The sequence below is a fragment of the Dysidea avara genome, chromosome 4 (assembly GCF_963678975.1).
Source record: "Dysidea avara chromosome 4, odDysAvar1.4, whole genome shotgun sequence".
NCBI lineage: Eukaryota > Metazoa > Porifera > Demospongiae > Dictyoceratida > Dysideidae > Dysidea > Dysidea avara.
In genome coordinates, this window is record NC_089275.1 from 29425482 (window position 1) to 29448835 (window position 23354).

Below are 23354 nucleotides of genomic sequence, written 5' to 3' on the forward strand. Positions count from 1 at the left end.
GGAATTTTTCAATAATACGCAAGTATTTCACCCAATGTATTCAATGCTTTATACTGTAAATTTAGGCTTGTGCGACTATGTCCTGTTTTCGCAGATCCGGTCACAAATGTAGAGCTTACACACACACACACACACACACACACACACACACACACACACACACACACACACACACACACACACACACACACACACACACACACACACACACACACACACACACACACACACAAACACACACACACACACACACTTGTTACAACAAATTCCAATAAATCACCAATACAAACTTATTAAAATATAGATGCTGTACTGAACAAAGAAAATACCTTATTCCTCTTGTTTACACAATAGGAGATCTCCTGTTATGTGTTGGGTTGCTAAGATGCTCTTTGATAGGTAATGCCAGTTATGCACAGTCAGCATCTTGCAATAGGCCAGCTGGAACATTGTCCCTACATTAAAACAGGCTTACATTTACAAATATAACTTGCTATTTAACCTATCACTCGAGAAAACACAGTATGACCATGTGTTGACTATAAGCTAGAATGCTTTACACGTGTCTGTAAAACTAGCACTTACTTTCAGACTAATTCACACTATTATTCTCTTGGACTCCCAGATGATAATTTTGTTGGTGGTTTTCAAAACAAGCTCTTTCTTGTAGTTTTCTTTAGCATAAATCATGGCTGCCTAATGTGGATATTGTACTTTGAGTATGCTTAATGTCCTAAATTATGATGTAATAGCGGCATATGTTCTAGTGGGTTGGCCTCTGAGTGGCCTGCTAGCACCTTAAGTATTTATGTGTTTGGTATACATGTACCGTATTTACTCGATTTGTGCCCCAGGGGTACTATTATTTTTTGCCCAAAAATAAGAATAAAACCCTTCGGATGGTGCGCACTGCGGTATTATTCGAGGGTGCACTACTAATATTTTAAACCTTCCACTGCTATAACTATTCTACACTATAGTTTATAAAACATACACAACACGTTGCTACTTGCTTCTTCTACACAGGACCTTTCTTTCACTCAAGTCCTTGTAGCACAACCATGTCACGCCTCGTGCTACATGGTTCATTTACTAACTAATATCCGGAATTTCGATTATGTGATAGCCATTTAAGTTTTGCCAGGACAGTGCCTTCCTTAAATCGAGATGGAGATTAATACTACAGGTATGAGAGCACTAGTAAAGAGTAATTACAAAAGTATAGTGCGGTACTATTCGAAGGTGTAGTACAATTAAAAAACAAGGATAAAGACCTTCAAATAGTACCACATTGCAGTACTATTCGAGGGTGCGGCACAAATCGAATAAATACGGTATATATGCTTGTGTTAATAAGTGTGGGTTTGTATTGTGTAAGTGTTCTACTCAATAACATTTTAGTTCCTTCCATGTCACCTCAAAACATATCCGTCAGTATTGTGTCATCTCAGAGTGTACAACTGTCATGGGAGCCACCACTAATAATTGAACAGAATGGAATTTTACTTCAATATCATGTGATTGTTATGGAAACCCAGATACTGTATTTAGACAATGGAACAGTAATCTCACAAATGGGAATGAATTTCAACAGAACATATAATGTTTCAGAAGGACGTACACAATTAATTGACATGTTACACCCTAGTTACAACTACACTGTTAGAATAGCAGCAGCTACTGTAGTAGGAATAGGTCCATTTAGTGATCCCATTACTGTGATGACACTGGAGGATGGTGAGTACTTTGATTAACTTTTGTATTTTGCATTGTGTCTGTCCACACAGCCTTTTTAAGGTTGCTCTGAACAGAAAATAATATTATTATGTTTGGTTTGATGCAAACAGACGTACACATGTAATTGAAATGAGGTCCTTTATCATTGTTGATAGTTTAGATTTTCTATTATGTCTAATGGAACATAGCTACAGTATAGTCTACAGTGTAGTCTAGTAATATTCCTTACAGGTATATAAGCTTTTTTATACCGAAATGTTTAAACTTTGGACATTGGAATAGTCTGTGTAGCTCCACAGTTGCATATTTAAATTCCACTGGAAAAGAAAAGTAGCAAGATCTTTTAAAATAATCTGATGTTTGATCTTTTCATTCTTCTGTCTATAAATAAGTTTTTACCTGTGCATTTATCATACAGTATGATAATACTCTATATTAGGGATCATGGAGGTCTGAATTTTTCTGGCCAATAATATCACCCAAAACCCTGCTTCACAATACCATCCTGGCACCTTGACAGTATTGGTTCAAGCCCAAAAGTGCCTTCAGTTCAACCAAATGCTTTCAATAGATTCCTACAAATTAAAAAATCAATGGGATTTTCTACTGACTGACTAACTGCCTGCCTGCCTGATGCCTTCAGACAGATGTAACTAGAAAATGGCTAAGGCTATGGGCTTGATTTTTTCACTGTTTGATGTTTCTTCAACCTGTGATGTGCTTTTGCCATACTGCAGTATGTACAATGCATGCATCATGGACTTAACTTTGTGTTCCATTTCCTTTTGCTAATGGCAAAAGGTGTCATTTTGCAATAGTACAATGACTTCCCTAAGGGAATTGTCCATGTTTTACGTGGTAACTGGATTGATTGCTGAGGTGCTTCTCCTATTGTTCTTCATTTGTAATGCTGTGAAATGAGGTGAACATAACTGAAAGTGAAGCATAATGGTCACTTTCAAGTCAGTAATTGACAGCTGGGGCAGGCAAATCATCCATATTTTTCATCATGATGACTGGATTGATTGCAGATGCGCTTCTCCCACCTGTTCATCATTTGTAGCACTGTGTAACAGGCTGAATATAGCTGAAAGCAAAATGTAATAGCCACTTCCATTTTTGAGTCAGTAACTGATATTTGGGGAGCACATTCAGTCAAAAACATTACCTCTGGTGCCATCCTTTCTTTTGATATGGTATCCATAGGTTCACCAGTAATAATAATGGTATAAAGAAAGTAAACAAACAAGTATAAGGAAAAATTCAGAATTTTAAGTTCAATTAGGGATCATAGAGAAACTAGGGAAACAAGGGAGGTCACCTACACATGCATGCAGATATACTAGTGGACATTTAATCCTTAAGTCATGCTTTTGAAGTGAACTAAATAGTTAAAAGAAGAGCAACAATATAATAATATGTAACCAAATTTTAAAATCTGAAATAGTATAATATATGCTTAACGTTTGTGAATATTTTCATATTAACAGTTCCAGATGAACCTCCATTAAACATTATTTTGTTTGCTGACTCATCTCGTTATACAACTTTGTCATGGGAACCACCATTACTAGAAGAAAAAAATGGACTACTTGTTGAATACCATGCAATTGTCATGGAAACCCAGATACTATATTTAGAAAATGGAACAGTAATATCACAAATTGGGATGAATTTCAACAGAACATATAATGTTTCACAAGGACGTACACAATTGATTGACATGTTACATCCTAGTTACAACTACACTGTTAGAATAGCAGCAGCTACTGTAGTAGGAATAGGTCCATTTAGTGATCCTATTACTGTGATGACACTGGAGGATGGTGAGTGTTTAATTACCTACTGTAATTGTGCTGTATATTGCACTAGGGAAACAAATATTTGAACAAGAAGATTAGGGACCGTTAGTTGTTACTATGCACAAACAAGAAATAAGAGGGATGGAGAAAGGATTGCTGATGTGGTAATGTAAATCACATCCCTATTTTTCCTTGATAGAAGAGTGAAAATAGGAACTTTTGATGTACATTATTACCTCAGAATCTCCATACCTATTACTTCTTCTATGCAGTTTTGTCATGATCACAACTAACAATCAGTTATTCTTCTTACAAATTTTGTTTCCCTAGTCTCTGAAATTCCATGTACGCAGACAAAATAGTTTATAGTATGTACCAGCAGGTATATTGTAAGTTCAGTTATCAAAACACATGGTAGTGTGTCATGTAGCCAAGGAATCCAGCACACAACACCCGTGAGTATGTTGACAGGAAGAAAGAAAAAACAATTTTTGCGCATCCATAGCTCTGTGCTACCTTTATGAAACAAGACGATTTTTGCTGTGGACATGCCTGCCAATGCCAGTACCCCACATACCAAATTTGTCCGAAAACACTTCAAGTGTTCCCGAGATGTGTGACATCACAAATTGGCTTAGTTTCTTCATTTTTTTCTTCTTATTTTCTTCCTCTTTTTGCACACTTACAAAAACTTCCATAAAACGTGAATGCCATATCCAATTACCTTGAAATTTGGCACATAGGAGAGGGATATAAAGGCACATTGTGGTACCACATTTGGTTGAAATACAATAAACAGTGAAGGAGTTATTAGCAATTATTCATGAAAAATGACACCAATATGTTGTCATGCCTACGGGGTAAACTGCTTATGGGAAGAAGCTGAAAATTGGTGCATGGATAGGTTAACTATTGAACCTCAAAACTTTTGTAGTTTGAAAGAGAATCGAGCTAAAGACCATGAAGATACAATGAAAAAAGCTAACAGTCAATTCTATTAGTTTGTTTTACGACTAGAAATAGATTATATGAACACTTACTGATATCCTTATCACCGAAAATCGCAGCGATTTGAGTACTAGAGAAAATCGCTCCGAGCCAGACGTGACCAGGAAGTACAATATAACGCTTAAAGCGCTGCCTTGCTTGTGTGTACGAACAATACAGTACTCGGGGGTGTCTCGAGGCAAATACAGCACTCGGCTTCACCACGTGCTGTATTAGCCTCTCGACACACCCCCTCGTACTGTAATTTCCGTACACATGTGTGGTGGTGCTTTAACTCTAACACAAATATGAGATGCAGCTACTTTACTTTTCATTTAGCAGTAATTTTTATATAAATTCAAATTTCTTTTGTCTGTAACAGGACGTATGATAGAGTGTTTTGTGGCCAAGTATAGCCAGTGCTGCCAGGCGACAGACAAGTGTATATTTTATAGGAAGCAAGAAACATCATTTTTGCATGTCCGTAGCTCAATAATCGCCTGAATAGAAAATACCCGTTTTGCTGTGAAAACTCCCTTGAGGGTAGGGCACCTCCTGTGTCAAATGTGAGTCAAATCCGCATAGCCATTACTGAGATATGTGACCAGATTCGCAAAAAGGGGTCTTCCACACACATTTACCAACTTTGATGATTCATAACTTCAGATAGGAACATGCTAATGGAATGAAATTCGGTTAGTAGTGAGCAGTAACATACTGTAGCGAAATTTATGGAGAAAGTTTCAGGTTTGCAACTTGAAATCTAAGTTATGGTCTTTCAAATTAATGGAATTAGATGTGTAGGAAAAACCCTTTTCATAAACCATTCACGTATGTATCTTCAAAGTTCGTCTAATATTTAAAAAAATTTAATCTTATGCGCACTTTCTTCCTTTCACAAATTGTAGTAACTCATGCATGCTTTAATTGCTTCACATCAGGGCAGTAGAGCATAATGCAGCACAGTTACACCAATTCTCACATATTTATACACAATAGTGTGACTCAAATAGCTATAATAGTTGTAAGCCAGTGCCAATAAGAAATAAATCAAATATCTAGGTAGTTACACATCTTTGTAATCAGATTAATTGTCACCTGCATTACTGTACATCACTTGAAGACCTTATAACCATTTCTCACTTCATTAGTGAGTTAATACAAACTCTTTACTTTATATGTGCAGTTCCTACTGATACTCCACTAAATGCCAGATTATCTACTGAGTCATCTCGTAGTATCACACTGTCATGGGAACCACCTTCACTAGAAGATCAAAATGGACTTCTTGTTCAATATCATGTGATTGTCATAGAAACCCAGATACTATATTTAGACAATGGAACAGTGATTACACAAATGGGAATGAATTTCAACAGAACATATAATGTTTCAGAAGGACGTACACAATTGATTGACATGTTACATACTAGTTACAACTACACTGTTAGAATAGCAGCAGCTACTGTAGTAGGAATAGGTCCATTTAGTGACCCCATTACTGTGATGACACTGGAGGATGGTGAGTGTTTATACTGTACACATTATACTGTATAATAATAGTGGTTTGTAATTGTAAATGCAAATATTAAATTGAACATGCCACATGGCATCTTGTAGAAAATTGCAAGTGTCAAGTATAATCGTAACAATATTTGAAAATCTAATTGTTTTGCCAGTATGGGAATTAAAAGATATGTAGTGGTTAGAGCAAATACATAGAGTAGATTTTTTTTGATATGGTGTATCATACAATACGGTAGTACTGTATGTTAGGGATCATGGAGATTTGGGTTTTCCTAGCCAAAAAATTCAACCAACTTCACAACTCCATCCTGGCACCTTGGCAGTATTGGTTAGGTATAACCAAGCCCAAAAGTGCCTTCAGTATGATCGTAAATGCTTCCAATAAATTGTTACAAAATTAAAAAAAATGTTAATCAGACAAGCGTAACTCGATAACGGCTATGATTATGTTCTTCATTTTTTCACTCTTCGACATCGCTTAGTCCCGAGACGTGCCTTTAGGCAGACTGCACTACATGCAATGCACGTATTATGGACTTACTTTTGTCCTCCTTTGTGTCCCATTCATTTTTGCTGACAGCCAAAGGTGTCTATTCATGGTAGCATGATCCATGGCTTCCCTACAGTACATTTGTAAATGGGAATCATCCGTATTTTCCGTGGTGACTGAATTGATTGCAGAGACGATTCTAACACTGTTCTTCATTTGTAATGCTGTGTAACGGGCTGAACATACGTAGCTGAAAGTGAAGCATAATGGCCATTGCACTTTCAAAGCAGTATTAGATAGCTTGGGCGCTTGTTCAGGCGAAAACATTAATTCTGGTGCCGTCCTTTGTTTTGATGCGGTATGCGTGGGTTCACCAAGAAAGTAAACAAACAAGTTTAAAGGAAAATCAGGAATTTAAGTTCGATTAGGGATCATAAAAAAATAAAGTATGGAAACAAGGGAGTTTGTCTGTACCTGCAGATATACTAGTGAACATTTAGTCCCCAGGGTATAGACTGAATTAGGGATTAAATGTTCACTAGTATATCTGCAGGTATAGACAACCTCCCTTGTTTCCCTATTTCATTTTTCTATGATCCCTAATCAAATTTAAAATCCCTAATTTTTCCTTAAACTTGTTTGCTAAAAAAGCAGCTATAAGGGAATGACAACTGCATTGTACATGTGTAAAGGTTTAATAATTTAAATCTCAAACCACTGGAGTCTACTGAATTCAACATTGTTTCTGTCAAACCTTGAAGCATCACCACTGATTTCTCTGGCAATATATACAACAATTTTTGTTTTAAATCTCTTCAGTATAAAGAGTAACTTGTTCCCTGCATATTTTGTATCTGTTCATATAACCAGCTAAAGTTCATTACTTGATAATTTGTTACAGTAGATGATTTATTTTATTATACAATTATTAACTACAGTAATTAATGGAATGTGTACAACATTGTAAACACGTTCACCATGATTATATGTATGTATAAGATATCAATAACAGAATGAGGTAATAAAGGTACGTGTTTCTTGTTTCATGTGACACAGCTCCAAGTGAAGTTCCACTGAATGTCATTTTGTCTGTTCAGTCATCTCGTAATATCACATTGTCATGGGAACTACCTTCACTAGAAGAACAAAATGGACTACTTGTTCAATACCATGTAATTGTCATGGAAATCCAGATACTATATTTAGACAATGGAACAGTAACCTCACAAATGGGAATGAATTTCAACAGAACATATAATGTTTCAGAAGGACGTACACAATTGATTGACATGTTACATCCTAGTTACAACTACACTGTTAGAATAGCAGCAGCTACTGTAGTAGGAATAGGTCCATTTAGTGATCCCATTACTGTGATGACACTGGAGGATGGTGAGTGTTTGTAATCATTTCTTATTAACATAAAATTTCATATTTTTAATTATGCTCTACAATATAACATTTTTTTCTGATAGTGGACATGTATTTACAAACAAATATGACCTGCAGCTACTGTCCTTTTCATTTAGCATATGCATTCAAATTTCTTGTGTCTATAACAGGACATATAATAGATTGCTTATACCCCGTTCACACTAGCCCAGTAGCATGGTTCGGAACAGTACGGCTTGATAAAAAGTGCAATGTGAACACCGTCCGTACCGGGCCCAACCGAACCGAGCCAGCCCACCCGATTGAACCAGGCCAGCACGGTACAGTACGATAATTATGTCACCAGGCACACAAAATAATAAAATCATCCAATGAAGAAGGACCCAGAAACACTGTTCGACACAAAGTTCGGCATGAAAGAAAGTCTAGTGACAGTTATGAACTACTTTTCGTTGTGCCAGTTACTGTTTCACTCACTTCCGATTCGCGACGCGATTTCTGCAGCTCTACACGGCCGCCTGTCTATTGCTGTCTTGTTGAAATGAAAGAATCCCAGCACAAGAGACTTGAAGAGCAAGAGCTATATCCAATTTTAGTAAGCAAACTGATAAATATTTAATTGTGCGCTTATGGAAACCGGATGACTTAGCGAGCGAGACTGTGTAGTGTGAACAGAGACAATAATGGGCTGTACCGAACCCAGTCGAACTGAACCGTATTATCGTGCTAATGTGAATGGACTGTTAGCGGCTAAGTATAGCCAGTGCTACCAGGCAACAGACAAGTGTGTATTTTATGGGAACCAAGAAACATTGTTTTCGAATGTCCATAGCTCAATATTTTCCTGAACAGAAATTACCCATTTTGCTGTGAAAACTCCCTGGAGGGTAGGGCACCTCCTACTTTAAATTTGAGTTAAATCCGCCTAGCCATCACTGAGATATGTGACCAGATTTGCGAAAAGGGGTCTTCCACACACATTTACCAACTTTGATGATTCATAGCTTCAGATAGAAACATGCTAATGGAATAAAATTTGGTTAGTAGTAAGCAATAAGATACTGTAGTGTAATGGATGCATGGAGAAAGTTTCAGGTTTGTATCTTGAGTCTAAGTTATGGTCTTTCAAGTAAATGGAATAGGGAAGATCTCTGTCATAAACCATTCACATAATATTATGTGTCCTCAAAGTTCATCTAAATTTCTTCATATAAAAATTTTTAATCTTAAGGACGCTTTCTTCCTTTTCTTTTCACACAAATTGTAGTTGCTCATGCATGCTTTAATTGTTTCTCATCATGGCATAATACAGCACAGTTACACCAATTCTCACATATTTATACACAATAGTCTGACTCAACCAGCTATAATAGTTGTAAGCCAGTGCCAATAAGACATAAATCAAATATCTAGGTAGTTACACATCTTTGTAGTAAGATTAACTGTCACCTACATTACTGTACACCTTATAACCATTTCTCACTTCATTAATGAGTTAATACAAACTCTTTACTTTATATGTGCAGTTCCTACTGATACTCCACTAAATGCCAGGTTATCTACTGAGTCATCTCGTAGTATCACACTGTCATGGGAACCACCTTCACTAGACGAACAAAATGGACTACTTGTTCAATATCATGTGATTGTCATGGAAACCCAGATACTATATTTAGACAATGGAACAATAATCTCGCAAAAGGGAATGAATTTCAACAGAACATATAATGTTTCAGAAGGACGTACACAATTGATTGACATGTTACATCCTAGTTACAACTACACTGTTAGAATAGCAGCAGCTACTGTAGTAGGAATTGGTCCATTTAGTGATCCCATTACTGTGATGACACTGGAGGATGGTGAGTGTTTATACTGTACACATTATACTGTATAATAATAGTGGTTTGTAATTGTAAATGCAAATGTTAACTAGAACATGCCACATGTAATCTTGTAGAAAATTGCAAGTGTCAAGTATAATCATAACAATATTTGAAAGTTTAATTGTTTTGCCAGTATGGGAATTAAAAGATATGTAGTAATTAGAGCAAATACGTACAGTAGATTTTTTTTGCTAATATTTGATATAGTGTATTTGCTAAAAAAAGCAGCTACAAGGGAATGATAACCACGTGTAAAGGTTTAATAATTTAAATTTCAAACCACTGGAGTCTACTGAATTCAACATTGTTTCTGTCAAACCTTGAAGCATCACCACAACAATTTTTGTTTTAAATCTCTTTGGTTTGAAGAGTAACTTGTTCCCTGCATATTTGTGTAGGTTATTGCACAAATCCAGGTATCTTCGCTATTTTAGAGACCTGGGGAATGGCACAATTATCATCGAGGACGAAGATACCATGGATTTTGGAAATAACCAATTTAGACTATGGCTTGTGCAGCTCTGGTAACTGCCAATAATGGCAGCTTCCTGATCGAATTAGTGTTAAAACAACTCACTGGTAGCTAGGCTTCCTAGATGAATACAACCATCTCTATTATCCAGCGATGTTTTCATCACACTCTAGCTATGATTTCTGATGGCTGTTGTGACTGGAATCCAGCAAATCTCATGGCACACATGACAAATAATTTTGTCACGGGTATCTAACCAGTTTAGATACCTACCTGCGGGTATCTATTGGATTTTAAATGCCTCATTAATGACCAAACTTCAAACACAGCATAATTCATACACAAATACTGACTGTATTTATTCCGTCTATGTTTTGGTGTTGGAACTAATAGTCCTAAAATTCTGCCTAGGCTCAAACAAAAATAGACCACAGCCCCAAATAGTGAATAACATTAGAGTCATTTATAGATTTGAGGTTCATTTTGTCTCGTTATAGGGAGTTTTTAAAAATAGTTGTTCCAATACTGAATAAAGACCGGGTTAGAATATGTAGTATTGGAACACTATTTTTGCTGTGAAAGCATACTATGAGTACCATAGTCTAATATATCTGTTCATATAACCAGCTAAAGTTCATGACTTGATCAAGACACACGGTGGTGTGTCGTGTGGCCCAAGAAGCCGGCGCGCAACACCCGTGAGTATATTGACAGGAAGAAAGAAAACGCAATTTTCGCACCTCCGTAGCTCTGTGCTGCCTAGATGAAACAAGACGATTTTTGCTGTGGACACTCTCTCCAACTTCAGCACACCACATTCCAAAGTTGAGCGCAATCGCTTCACGCGTTCCCGAGATATGCGACTTCAAAATTGGCTTAGTTTCTTCGTTTTTTTTCTTCTTATTTTTCTTCCTTATTTCACAAACTTACAAAAACTGCTATAAAACGCGAACACCATATCCGATTGCCTTGAAATTTGGCACACAGAAGGGGGGTATAAAGGCGCATCTCGGTACCAACTTTGGCTGGAATACGATAAACAGGCAAAGAGTTATGAGCAATTATTCATGAAAAATAACACCAATATGTTGTCACGCCTACAGCATAAACCGCGTATGGGAAGAAGCTGAAAATCGGTGGGTGAATAGGTTAACTATTGAGTCTCAAACCTTTTGTGGTTTGAAAGAAATCGAGCTTAAAACCGGGAAGATACAACGAAAAAACCAACAGTGTGTAACAATTACGCAATCGAGATTAGCTATTAAAAAAACGACTGCTTGCCACGCCTACCAGATAGACCGCTTGGAGTAATGCTTTGAAAATCACTGTTCAGATGGAGTAATCATCCTTCAATGGTGTAGAAGAATCAGACTTAAAGTCACGGAGTTATAACACGAAATCCAACTTGGTGCAGCACATGCGAGATCGAGATACTCTAATAGAGCAGTCATCCTAATAGAATAGTCACCCTGAAGAGAATTCAAGAGATCAGCTAGAAACAAGTAACCTGTATAGAGATCAGCTACAAACAAGTCACCCTGTAGAGAGATCAACTAGAAGAAGTTACCTTGTGGGGAGTTCATGCAACTATGGAAAGAGATAGTTCAGCTAGAAGAAATCACCTTGTAGAGTTCAGCTACAAAGAAACCAGCATGTACAGAGTTTAGCTACAAACAAATCGCCCTGTAGAGAGATCAATAGAAGAAGTTACCTTGTAGAGAATTCAGCTACAAAGAAATCATCATGTAGAAAGTTCAGCTGCAAACAAATCACCTATAGAGAGTTCAGCTACAAACAAATCTCCCTGTAGAGAGATCAGCTAGAAGAAGTTCCTTGTAGAGAGTTCAGCTTCAAACAAATCACCCTGTAGAAAGATCAGCTAGAAGAAGTCACCTTGTATAGAGAGTTCAGTTATAAAGAAACCACCATGTAGAGAGCTCAGCTACAAACTAGTGACCTTGTAGAGACATCAGCTAGAAAAGTTACCTTGTAGAGAGTTCAGCTACAAAGAAACCATTCTGTAAAGAGCTCAGCTACAAACAAATCACCTGTACAGAATTCAGCTACAAACAAATCACCCTGTAAAAAGATCAGCTAGAAGAAGTTACCTTGTAGAGAGTTCAGCTACAAAGAAACCATTCTGTAAAGAGCTCAGCTACAAACAAATCACCTGTACAGAATTCAGCTACAAACAAATCACCCTGTAAAAAGATCAGCTAGAAGAAGTTACCTTGTAGAGAGTTCAGTTACAAAGAAACCACGATGTAGAGAATTCAGCTAAAAACTAGTTGCCCTGTAGAGACATCAGCTAGAAGAAGTTACCTTGTAGAGAATTTAGCTACAAAGAAACCGTTTTGTAAAGAGCTCAGCTGCAAACAAATCACCTATACAGAATTCAGCTACAAACAAATCACCCTGTAGAGAGATCAGCTAGAAGAAGTTACCTTGTAGAGAGTTCAACTACAAAGAACCATCATTTAGAGAGTTCAGCCTCAAACAAATCACCTGTACAGAGTTCATCTACAAACAAATCTCCCTGTAGAGAGATCAGCTAGAAAAAGTTACCTTGTAGAGAGTTCAGCTACAAAGAAACTATTCTGTAAAGAGCTCAGCTGCAAACAAATTGCCTGTACAGAATTCAGCTACAAACAAATCACCCTGTAGAGAGATCAGCTAGATGAAATTACCTTGTAGATAGTTCAGCTACAAACAAATCACCATGTAGAAAGATCAGTTAGAAGAAGTTACCTTGTAGAGAGTTTAGCTACAAAGAAACCATTTTGTAAAAAGCTCAGCTGCAAACAAATCACCTGTACAGAATTCAGCTACGAACAAATCACCCTGTAGAGAGATCAGCTAGAAGAAGTTACCTTGTAGATAGTTCAGCTACAAACAAATCACCCTGTAGAGAGATCAGCTAGAAGAAATTACCTTGTAGAGAGTTCAGCTACAAAGAAACCATCATGTAGAGAGTTTAGCTGCAAAGAAATCACCCTGTAGAAAATTCAGCCACAAACAAATTGCCTTGTAGAAAGATCAGTTAGAAGAAGTTACCTCGTAGAGAGTTCAGCTACAAAGAAACCATTCTGTAAAGAGCTCAGCAGCAAACAAATCACTTGTACAGAATTCAGGTACAAACAATCACCCTGTAGAGAGATCAGCTAGAAGAAGTTACCATGTAGGGAGTTCATGCAACTATGGAAAGAGATAGTTCAGCTAGAAGAAATCACCTTGTAGAGTTCAGCTACAAAGAAACCACCATGTAGAGAGTTCAGCTACAAACAAATCGCCCTGTAGAGAGATCAATAGAAGAAGTTACCTTGCAGAGAGTTCAGCTACAAAGAAACCATCATGTAGAGGGTTCAGCTACAAACAAAACTCCCTGTAGAGAGATCAGCTAGAAGAAGTCACCTTGTGGAAAGTTCAGTTACAAAGAAACCACCATGTAGAGAGTTCAGCTACAAACTAGTGACCTAGTAGAGACATCAGCTAGAAGAAGTTACCTAGTAGAGAGTTCAGCTACAAAGAAACCATTCTGTAAAAAGCTCAGCTGCAAACAAATCACCTATACAGATTTCAGCTACAAACATATCACCCTGTAGAGAGTTCAGCTACAAACAAATCTCCCTGTAGAGAGATCAGCTAGAAGAAGTCACCTTGTGGAAAGTTCAGTTACAAAGAAACCATCATGTAGAGAGTTCAGCTACAAACTAGTGACCTAGTAGAGACATCAGCTAGAAGAAGTTACCTTGTAGAGAGTTCAGCTACAAAGAAACCATTCTGTACAAAGCTCAGCTGCAAACAAATCACCTATACAGATTTCAGCTACAAACAAATCACCCTGTAGAGAGATAACCTAGAAGAAGTTATCTTGTAGATAGTTCAGCTACAAACAAGTCACCCTGTAGAGAGATCAGCTACAAACTAGTGACCTTGTAGAGACATCAGCTAGAAAAGTTACCTTGTAGAGAATTCAGCTACATAGAAACCATCATTTAGAGAGTTCAACTTCAAACAAATCACCTGTAGAGAGTTCAGCTACAAACAAATCTCCCTGTAGAGAGATCAGCTAGAAGAAGTCACCTTGTAGAAAGTTCAGTTACAAAGAAACCACCATGTAGAGAGTTCAGCTACAAACTAGTGACCTTGTAGAGACATCAGCTAGAAAAGTTACCTTGTAGAGAGTTCAGCTACAAAGAAACCTTTCTATTAAAAGTTCAGCTGCAAACAAACCACCTGTACAGAATTCAGCTACAAACAAATCAGAGATCAGCTAGAAGAAATTACCTTGTAGATAGTTCAGCTACAAACAAATCAGAGATCAGCTAGAAGAAATTACCTTGTAAATAGTTCAGCTACAAACAAATCACCCTGTAGAAAGATCAGTTAGAAGAAGTTACCTTGTAGAGAGTTCAGCTACAAAGAAACCATTTTGTAAAGAGCTCAGCTGCAAACAAATCACCTATACAGAATTCAGCTACGAACAAATCACCCTGTAGAGCGATCAGCTAGAAGAAGTTACCTTGTAGATAGTTCAGCTACAAACAAATCTCCTTGTAGAGAGATCAGCTATAGAAGAAATTACCTTGTAGAGAGTTCAGCTACAAAGAAACCACCATGTAGAGAGTTCAGCTGCAAAGAAATCACCCTGTAGAAAATTCTGCTACAAACAATTCACCCTGTAGAAAGAGCATCTAGAAGAAGTCACCTTGTAGAGTATTCAGTTACAAAGAAACCACCATGGAGATTTCTGTAATCAATACCACCATGGAGATTTCTGTAATCAATATAATGTATTATATAATATTATATATATATATATAATTTGTACATTTACTGATAAAATATTTAAAGTACATCCACTTCATCTTTTCTTCTTCCTGTGGAAAAGCCGGCCATAGGAAGAAGCCAATTGATCAAGCGGCACCAAAATTCACCTGAATTGTCGTTATTAAAATTTTTACCATTAACCTACCATCACAGCCATTTCTTGGCCGCCACCTTGGATTTCACATCTTTTTTCACTATAGCCTTTTTGAGGGCCGCACTGTTTTTTTACAGCTTGGCTGTTTTGGATTAGATAACTTGTTACAGTAGATGATTTATTTTATTATACAATTAATTACAGTACTTAATGTAATGTGTACAATGCTGTAAACACGTTCACCATGATTGTCATGTATGTGTAAGATATCAACAACAGAATGAGGCATTAATGATACTTGTTTCTTGTTTTATTGTGACACAGCTCCAAGTGAAGTTCCACTGAATGTCATTTTGTCTGTTCAGTCACCTCGTAATATCACATTGTCATGGGAACCACCTTCACTAGAAGAACAAAATGGACTACTTGTTCAATACCATGTGATTGTCATGGAAACCCAGATACTATATTTAGACAATGGAACAGTAATCTCACCAATGGGAGACAATTTCAACAGAACATATAATGTTTCAGAAGGACGTACACAATTGATTGACATGTTACATCCTAGTTACAACTACACTGTTAGAATAGCAGCAGCTACTCTAGTAGGAATTGGTCCATTTAGTGACCCCATTACTGTGATGACACTGGAGGATGGTAAGTTTTGTACATGTAGTATATAATTCATATTAACAATGCCTTAGTGTAATATAGTAATCTGCTAATTGATAGACACGACTCTGTAATAATTGAACCTGCCCTAGATTTTCTGCATTTAATGTATATAATTTTATTTTCAAAATTCTGCATCCTATTATACAGAATGGGCTTTCACCATTTTTGAGTTTCAAGTGAGGTAGTAATTAAAAAATTATATGTGACTGAGTCAAGGAAAACCAGTCTTACCGCCCATGTCAGCAGATTTGATTTTTTATCAGAAACACAAAACTACCTTGATAGACTATCAAAGTTCACAATCAAAATCAGCCAGGCTCGAGTGATCTGCTTTTGCTGGCTTCTTTTCTCAAGCCCAGTGGCAATCCATATGTGTGTTGTGGGGCCTTATTTTAATGGAGCCTTGGAATGGTTGTATGTGGTTGTAAAGTTCCATGGTGTTGAACAAAGACCTGTACTATAAATTTCCTTTCATTTAAGCCAATCTTGAGACCTGAGTGGACCATAACTTGGCCTAATTCATCCCTATACCTTCATCTTCAATTTTTGAATAGCCTCTTTCCCTCCTTCTGGGTCTCCGCCTCCCACCCCATTTGGAGCTCAGCTATTACAGTCAACCTCAGTTTTAAAGCTATCTAAAATGGCAGGAAACGTAGCTGTTGGCTACTTGTACTGTGGATGCTCTAGAATGTAAGGAATTGGTGTAACATGTGAAAATTACACCTGCAGGGTAAAAAACTTATATAACCCTTTATTTTCCAACGGCTAACATATTGCCAAAATGCATATTACAAGTGCCCTTTATAAATGGAGCCATAACTCCTTTGTCCTAGAAGAATAACTTGAAAACCAGTCTGTGCAAAGGCTACCCATCATAGCTCAAACTTTTGTCTCTGAAAAGATATCACAGGGATGACAGTTATAAGGAAAAAGCCAACAAAATGTACAATCATGGGACTCAAAATACTCTAATAGAACAGTTACCGAGTAGCAAAAAAGGTGGACAAAAACATTGAAATTAAAAAAATATGTTGACTAGAATTTGGACGAGGGACTCTCTTACTTATCTCCCAAACTACTAACTACTGAACCCCTGTCATCAGCTGCTCATCTCACTTAATTTCTACTATATAAATGAAAATTGTAATTTAAATATGTTTAATTTTACTCTACAGCTCCAAGTGAGGTTCCACTGAATGTCATAGTGTCTGTTCAGTCATCACAAAGTATTACGTTGTCATGGGAGCCACCTTTACTTGAGGAGCAAAATGGAATAATCATCAACTATCTTGTCATTATTATAGAAACTGAGATAATACACTTGGATAATGGAACAGTAATCTCACAAATGGGAATGAATTTCAGCAGAACATATAATGTTTCAGAAGGACGTACACAATTGATTGACATGTTACATCCTAGTTTCAACTACACTGTTAGAATAGCAGCAGCTACTGTAGTAGGAATTGGTCCATTTAGTGATCCCATTACTGTGATGACACTGGAGGATGGTGAGTGTATTAAGTTACTATCAAAATGTAGTACTAGATGGTTGTAGAGTTGATGAAAATATCTTGTTATAAGCATTCTATATTTAGAAATTAATCAATTCTTCATTGATTATAAATTTGCACATCATATAACATAACAGAAGAACTTATGACAGGACCACGATTTAAGTTTAGACACAAAGTTAGAGGGCTATGCTGGCTCTTGAATGACTGATATGCAACAGAATCAATGCAAAGATATTTGACAAACTATAACAGGCTATATCCATCAATGCACCACAAGCCAGATACCAAGGCCAATAATTACCATTCAAGCTTGCCACACTAGCTAGAAAATCTGTTCATTAAAACTGACCTCATACAGTTTGAGTCTTATTTAATAGCAATGGTGGTATTTATCTGATGTGTAATTTGGTATTCTTTTTTTTTTCTAAATTGGCTACATAATTATAATGTAGTGATTTTTTTGTAAGTCTATGAATTTTTGTCAATAGATTTATGTCTGTATGTGTAGTCTACTAGCTGGCCATTCTCATGTGGTTATACTAATACACTATACCATTACTATACTAACTATAAATTATACCCATTATTTTGTTGAATTAATTTATTCATGGTTTCTTAGTGGTTGGGGACTGCACTTCCCAGACCCCAGCATCTGGTGACTCAGTGCTACATATTATTATTGCACCACCCTTTGATGCATCCTGGCTAAGCCCCTATATGCTATCCTTTTGAAACTTTGAGAGTTACTTTAGAAATTCACATCTGAAAGTAATGTACAATTTAGGCTGCTATAAGTGTAATGGATATTATAATGTGCTGTTATGGAATTCTATATCATTATTGTATTGTATAGATAAAGTGAATGAAGTATGCAATAGATGAATATTTTATGTTTTGTCTTTTACACAGTTACCGATGAAATTCCATCAAATGTTACCGTGACCGTTACCTCATCTCAGAGCATTATGCTGTCATGGGAACCACCTTCTGTGGAAGAACAAAATGGTGTACTTGTTCGATACCATGTGATTGTCATGGAAACTCAGATACTATATTTAAACAATGGAACAGTAATCTCACAAATGGGGGTTAATTTCAACAGAACGTATAATGTTTCAGAAGGACGTACACAATTGATTGACATGTTACATCCTAGTTACAACTACACTGTTAGGATAGCAGCAGCTACTGTAGTAGGAATAGGTCCATTTAGTGATCCCATTACAGTGATGACACTGGAAGATGGTGAGTATTATTTGGTTGTGTGACTTTTCCTAAATCAAGACACACAATAGTGCAATTTTCATGCACACATATTATTACATGGCCCCTACTCTGCTCACTAGAGCCATACACTAGGTTTTTATCAAATTACACAGCCCATTCTCAAGATACAAAGTTTAGGTTTTCTTGCTGTGTGTTTGAGTTCTTCTCCTTCTTTTGTGCAACATACACAATCACTCTATATAAAATGAAATTGTGTAATTAATTCATCACCTTGAAGTTTGGGAATTTATAATGGCAACTAGATGTACTGTGCTTGATGTAAATTTGATAAACATTCTTAGAAAATGCTATGCATAGTATGCTTTGATCTTTGGCAGATAATGAGGTCTTTAAAAACCATGAAAAAACCTGCTAGAAGGTTTCTAAAATGGTTAGAAACCTGCTAGCAGGTCTCTAACTAACTTAGTTAGAAACCTGCTAGCAGATAGACCTCAGCATTGCAAATCTCACTTTCGATCATTGATTTGCTATGCATGCTCTGCAAAGCATATACAGGCTAATAGCCTATAGACCAACAGAGCTTCACCTACTCCATTCCATTTATAAGCACACCTACGCCAATTCGATTATGGGAGCTAGACTATAACGTTGCAAGTACGTTTGCTATCATAAACGGAGAATTCCCGAAATATAACAGAGTTTTATTTAATGCCCGTCAGTGTTTCAAGCCTGTTTAATATGCTTTTACTATACTTTAAGCGGACTCCCTATTAAAAGAAATAAATAGGTAAGCTTCCTTGTAGAATGTTTATTTGTTTCTTGTAAAGAAAGTTATGTAGGTGTGAAACTGTGTATATACTGGCTTAGTCACAGAAGGCCTAGCACCAGACCAAGTATTATTAACCATTGACCACAGTGTTACCACTTACTTAAACCCTTGGTAGTGCTGGCTTTAACTTTATTGTCACAGTAGCTATCACTCTTTGTTTGATCCACCAGCTAACAGAAGCAGCGGTAATGTAGCTAGCTACAAGCTTTAATTCGAAAACACGTTCAATCTTCTCTCTGGTCGCATAACTTGTTTTAACACTGTGACGATTTTGAAACGACATATAACTCAATCCCACAATGGTTCCACCTACATACCAATATATACAATGCCTGCATTTTCTAAGTTGGTTAGGAACTACGCCCTCGGCTCTTTGTGTTTTAGAAACCACGAAGAGCCTCGGTTGAGGTTCCTAACCTATACATAGAGTTATGGATGATGATTTGCATTAAAATATTGGTTTTTGTCACTGATAAAAGATAGAGCATGAAGGAAAATTATTTGAAAAGTAGTCTTTAGATAAAGCATTCAACATACAGTAGCTCCAGCTTTGTTGCTTGAAAGAAATTAGAGTAACTATTGTAGAAAACCACAAAACAAAAACCAAACAAATAAAACATTGAAGGTCGGATGCTCTAATAGAGCAGTCACCCTGAATTTAGAAACTATTCACGAATTACATTAGGAAAAAGTTGCCTGGGATTTGTTCCACGGACCTCAGAATCCTGAAAAACAGCTAAAAAAATTAAAAGTGGATTATTTCTCAAGAAAGTAAACATTTCAGCCAACCAGATGATTAATGGTGACAGCAAAGGTGTCAACAACAGAGATGTACAGTTTGGCTTCATTAACAGTTCGGGAAAATATTACAATGGACACTGCACTTTTGTGGCTTTCCCATAGAAAATGTATGGTGAAAATTTTGATTAGTCATAAATGTTATGTCAGGCTTTTGAACTGAAATATTTGTAGCAGGTCAAGCAGTACTACAAGTGTGCCAAATTTCAAGATCATGTGTAATTGCATCCCTGAGTTATTAAATGTTTTGAGGATTCAGCTCAATGTGTACATACTATAGTCACCTAAACACTTACTTCGTTAGCCATTGCTGAAAGTCACCTACCTTGCTTCATTTCAATGATACAAATGAGCTCTAGTTAAGTAAACATAGCTAGCAATGAAAGCACTACTACGTTTTTCTAGCATTTTATGTATGTTTAGAAAGTCTAAACAGTGATCCATCAATGTGTTACAATTTTTAAAAGCTCAACAAACAATACAACTGTAGCAGTCATTCATCACTGTGCCTGTAAGGGAGAAGATGTGGGTCAAAGCAAGCCCCAAAGCCAGCCACAATCTTTGTTGCTCATAAAGAATTGATATCCATGTTAAATAGCCAATGGTGAAAAGGATGTGGCCTTTCAAAAGCAAAAACTAGATGAAAAGGTTGTGAAATCATGTGGTGGCTAAGAAATGCTGAAAATGATGATATCCTTAATTACCATAAGATAAACACAAAGTAAACACCACTGCCATGTTTCTGTCAAAAGCTGAAATGTTGCTTTCTCCTAGTGTGGCACTTTGTTTTATTCATAAATTTGATTACTAATATTATGTGTTTTTGAAAAGTGTAGTAGATATTAGAGATAGGTGATCTTGTACATACTTGCAAGACTTAAGTAGTTAAGCTGTTGAATTTTTAGTCACCATAGATATAATTATTAGCATTGATATTTTCACACTGAAGTGCAGCAGTGGGTCTGATTTATCCCACTCACTGCCACAACTGCCATATGGTTATAAATTCCTGTAGCATCTTTCTAAGTGCTATGTAGCTTCTGTCAAATATTTTAATAGCCCCTGCGCTTATCCTGTAATGGTCACACCCTTAAGTGAACAGGAACAAGAATAACTGGTCCCTCAAGCATGATTGTGGGAAAGATGACATCATCATCATCACACACTTTTTGATGGTCGATAATAAATGTTGTGGATGATTCTTTGGAAGTGACATTGGCACTACCAATGAAGAGAAACAGTAAGGAGATGGATTACATAGGTTACAGTAACACTTTTGTATGCTGCAAATCGATGGCCTCGTCCATATTATCTACATGCATACTTACAGTAGATTGAAGTCTCTATACAAATTTGGCAGTGAGAAGAATATCACTGTGTAAAAAAATGCCATACAAAGAGTTCAAACAAACTACCTATAAGATATATTTGCACCTACACTTGTATTTGTCTTGTGCAGATAGATGTAATTACTGTCAGCTTATTTTGTGAGGAATTTGTTGTAACAAAGTTGTCTTGGCAGAAATGATAAACGAAATGATTTCGTTTTTCTGTCTATAGCTCCAAGGGAGGAACCACTAAATGTCACTTTGAATGTCCAGTCAGCATACAGCCTTATGTTGTCATGGGAACCACCTTCACTAGAAGAACAAAATGGACTACTTGTTCAATATCATGTGATTGTCATGGAAACTCAGATATTATATTTAGACAATGGAACAGTAATCTCACAAATGGGAATGAATTTCAACAGAACATATAATGTTTCAGAAGGACATACACAATCAATTGACATGTTACACCCTAGTTACAACTACACTGTTAGAATAGCAGCAGCTACTGTAGTAGGACTAGGTCCATTTAGTGATCCCATTACTGTGATGACACAGGAGGATGGTGAGTATATTGCATTTAACTTACATACTATGTAATATATTTTCAACTGCCTAATCATGATTATCAACTTTCACAATGCTATTAAAGGTAGTCCCTTGACAATAGAAGTTAATGTGTGTATACGTATGATGAGATTGTAAAATTATGTCATGTAAGCTTTTAATGAATGTACAGTTAGCCTTACACTTGTAATGTGCCCTTTATGATTAATTCATCCATTACAAACTTATTGTATTATGTTTCTTACATGAAATTTGCCTCTGTAATTGATGAATAAAATTTAATTACTTGTTACCTTCCTTGCAGTTTGTTAGACCAACCCATCATATGTATGTGGTTGCTACATTGATATCAACATATATTTTATATTATGTATATGTTGTGTGTGTGTGCGTGCGTATGTGTACGTATGTGTATGTGTGTGTATGTGTGTGCACGAGTGCATGTATGCATGCGTGAGTGACCATTCTCTTTTGCTATAAAAATGTATTGAAATGTGCTGGATAAAAATATATAAATATTTGCATGTGTTTAATCACATCAGTATACACTGAAAAAAGTTCAAATCAATGAAACCTTATACCATTGGATTTACCTGAATAAGAAACTCTTTGTATCATGTTTGTACAACAAAAGGTACGTGAGTTAATATGGATGCTTATTTACAATGCAATAGAAATAAAATTTACTGTCATCATTTCTGTGTTGGAGTAGCCTTGCTGTTTGTCCACATGAAGGAAAACATTATATCTTGATGGACATATTGAACAGCTTGAGGCAAATTCTGTCTTTACTGCTTGTTTCAGTCACGAGTTCTGATTGATTAAATAAGTGCCTGTAATACATTGTTGTATTGTTGCTGTACTAATCAAACCTATTGTTGCTTCAACTGTCTGTCTCTGTAACTCCAAGACTATTCATCATAGAATGCTAAATCTTTGCTGTACACTCCTTTGTTATTATAGATAACAGAGAAGCAATAAAATGGAATTCGAAGAATGTGAGAGAACAACCAGTTTATGTTTTTAGGGGCTAGTTAAGAGATTAAAAGATGATTGGGTCTGGAGGCATGCATGCTTGAGATTATAGTAAGCTACTTTTGTTTATAATCTCAATAAATTTAATTCTAATGATAGGACAAATGGTAGCTTTGCTTCCTCAGTTAGAGTATCATGATCATTTTTAAAATAGG

At 36.4% G+C, this 23354-nt stretch overlaps 1 protein-coding gene across 1 annotated transcript in view; it reads left to right on the plus strand.

Moving 5' to 3' along the window:
* The window catches only part of LOC136254617 (titin-like), a 170671-nt gene that overhangs the window by 83265 nt on the left and 64052 nt on the right, over positions 1 to 23354 (plus strand). Inside the window, exons 39-47 of the mRNA XM_066047361.1 lie at positions 1402 to 1737; positions 3228 to 3563; positions 5713 to 6048; positions 7600 to 7935; positions 9462 to 9797; positions 15542 to 15877; positions 17071 to 17406; positions 18322 to 18657; positions 21827 to 22162. Of these exons, the coding sequence (XP_065903433.1) occupies positions 1402 to 1737; positions 3228 to 3563; positions 5713 to 6048; positions 7600 to 7935; positions 9462 to 9797; positions 15542 to 15877; positions 17071 to 17406; positions 18322 to 18657; positions 21827 to 22162 (3024 nt within the window). The remainder of the gene's footprint in view (positions 1 to 1401; positions 1738 to 3227; positions 3564 to 5712; positions 6049 to 7599; positions 7936 to 9461; positions 9798 to 15541; positions 15878 to 17070; positions 17407 to 18321; positions 18658 to 21826; positions 22163 to 23354) is intronic.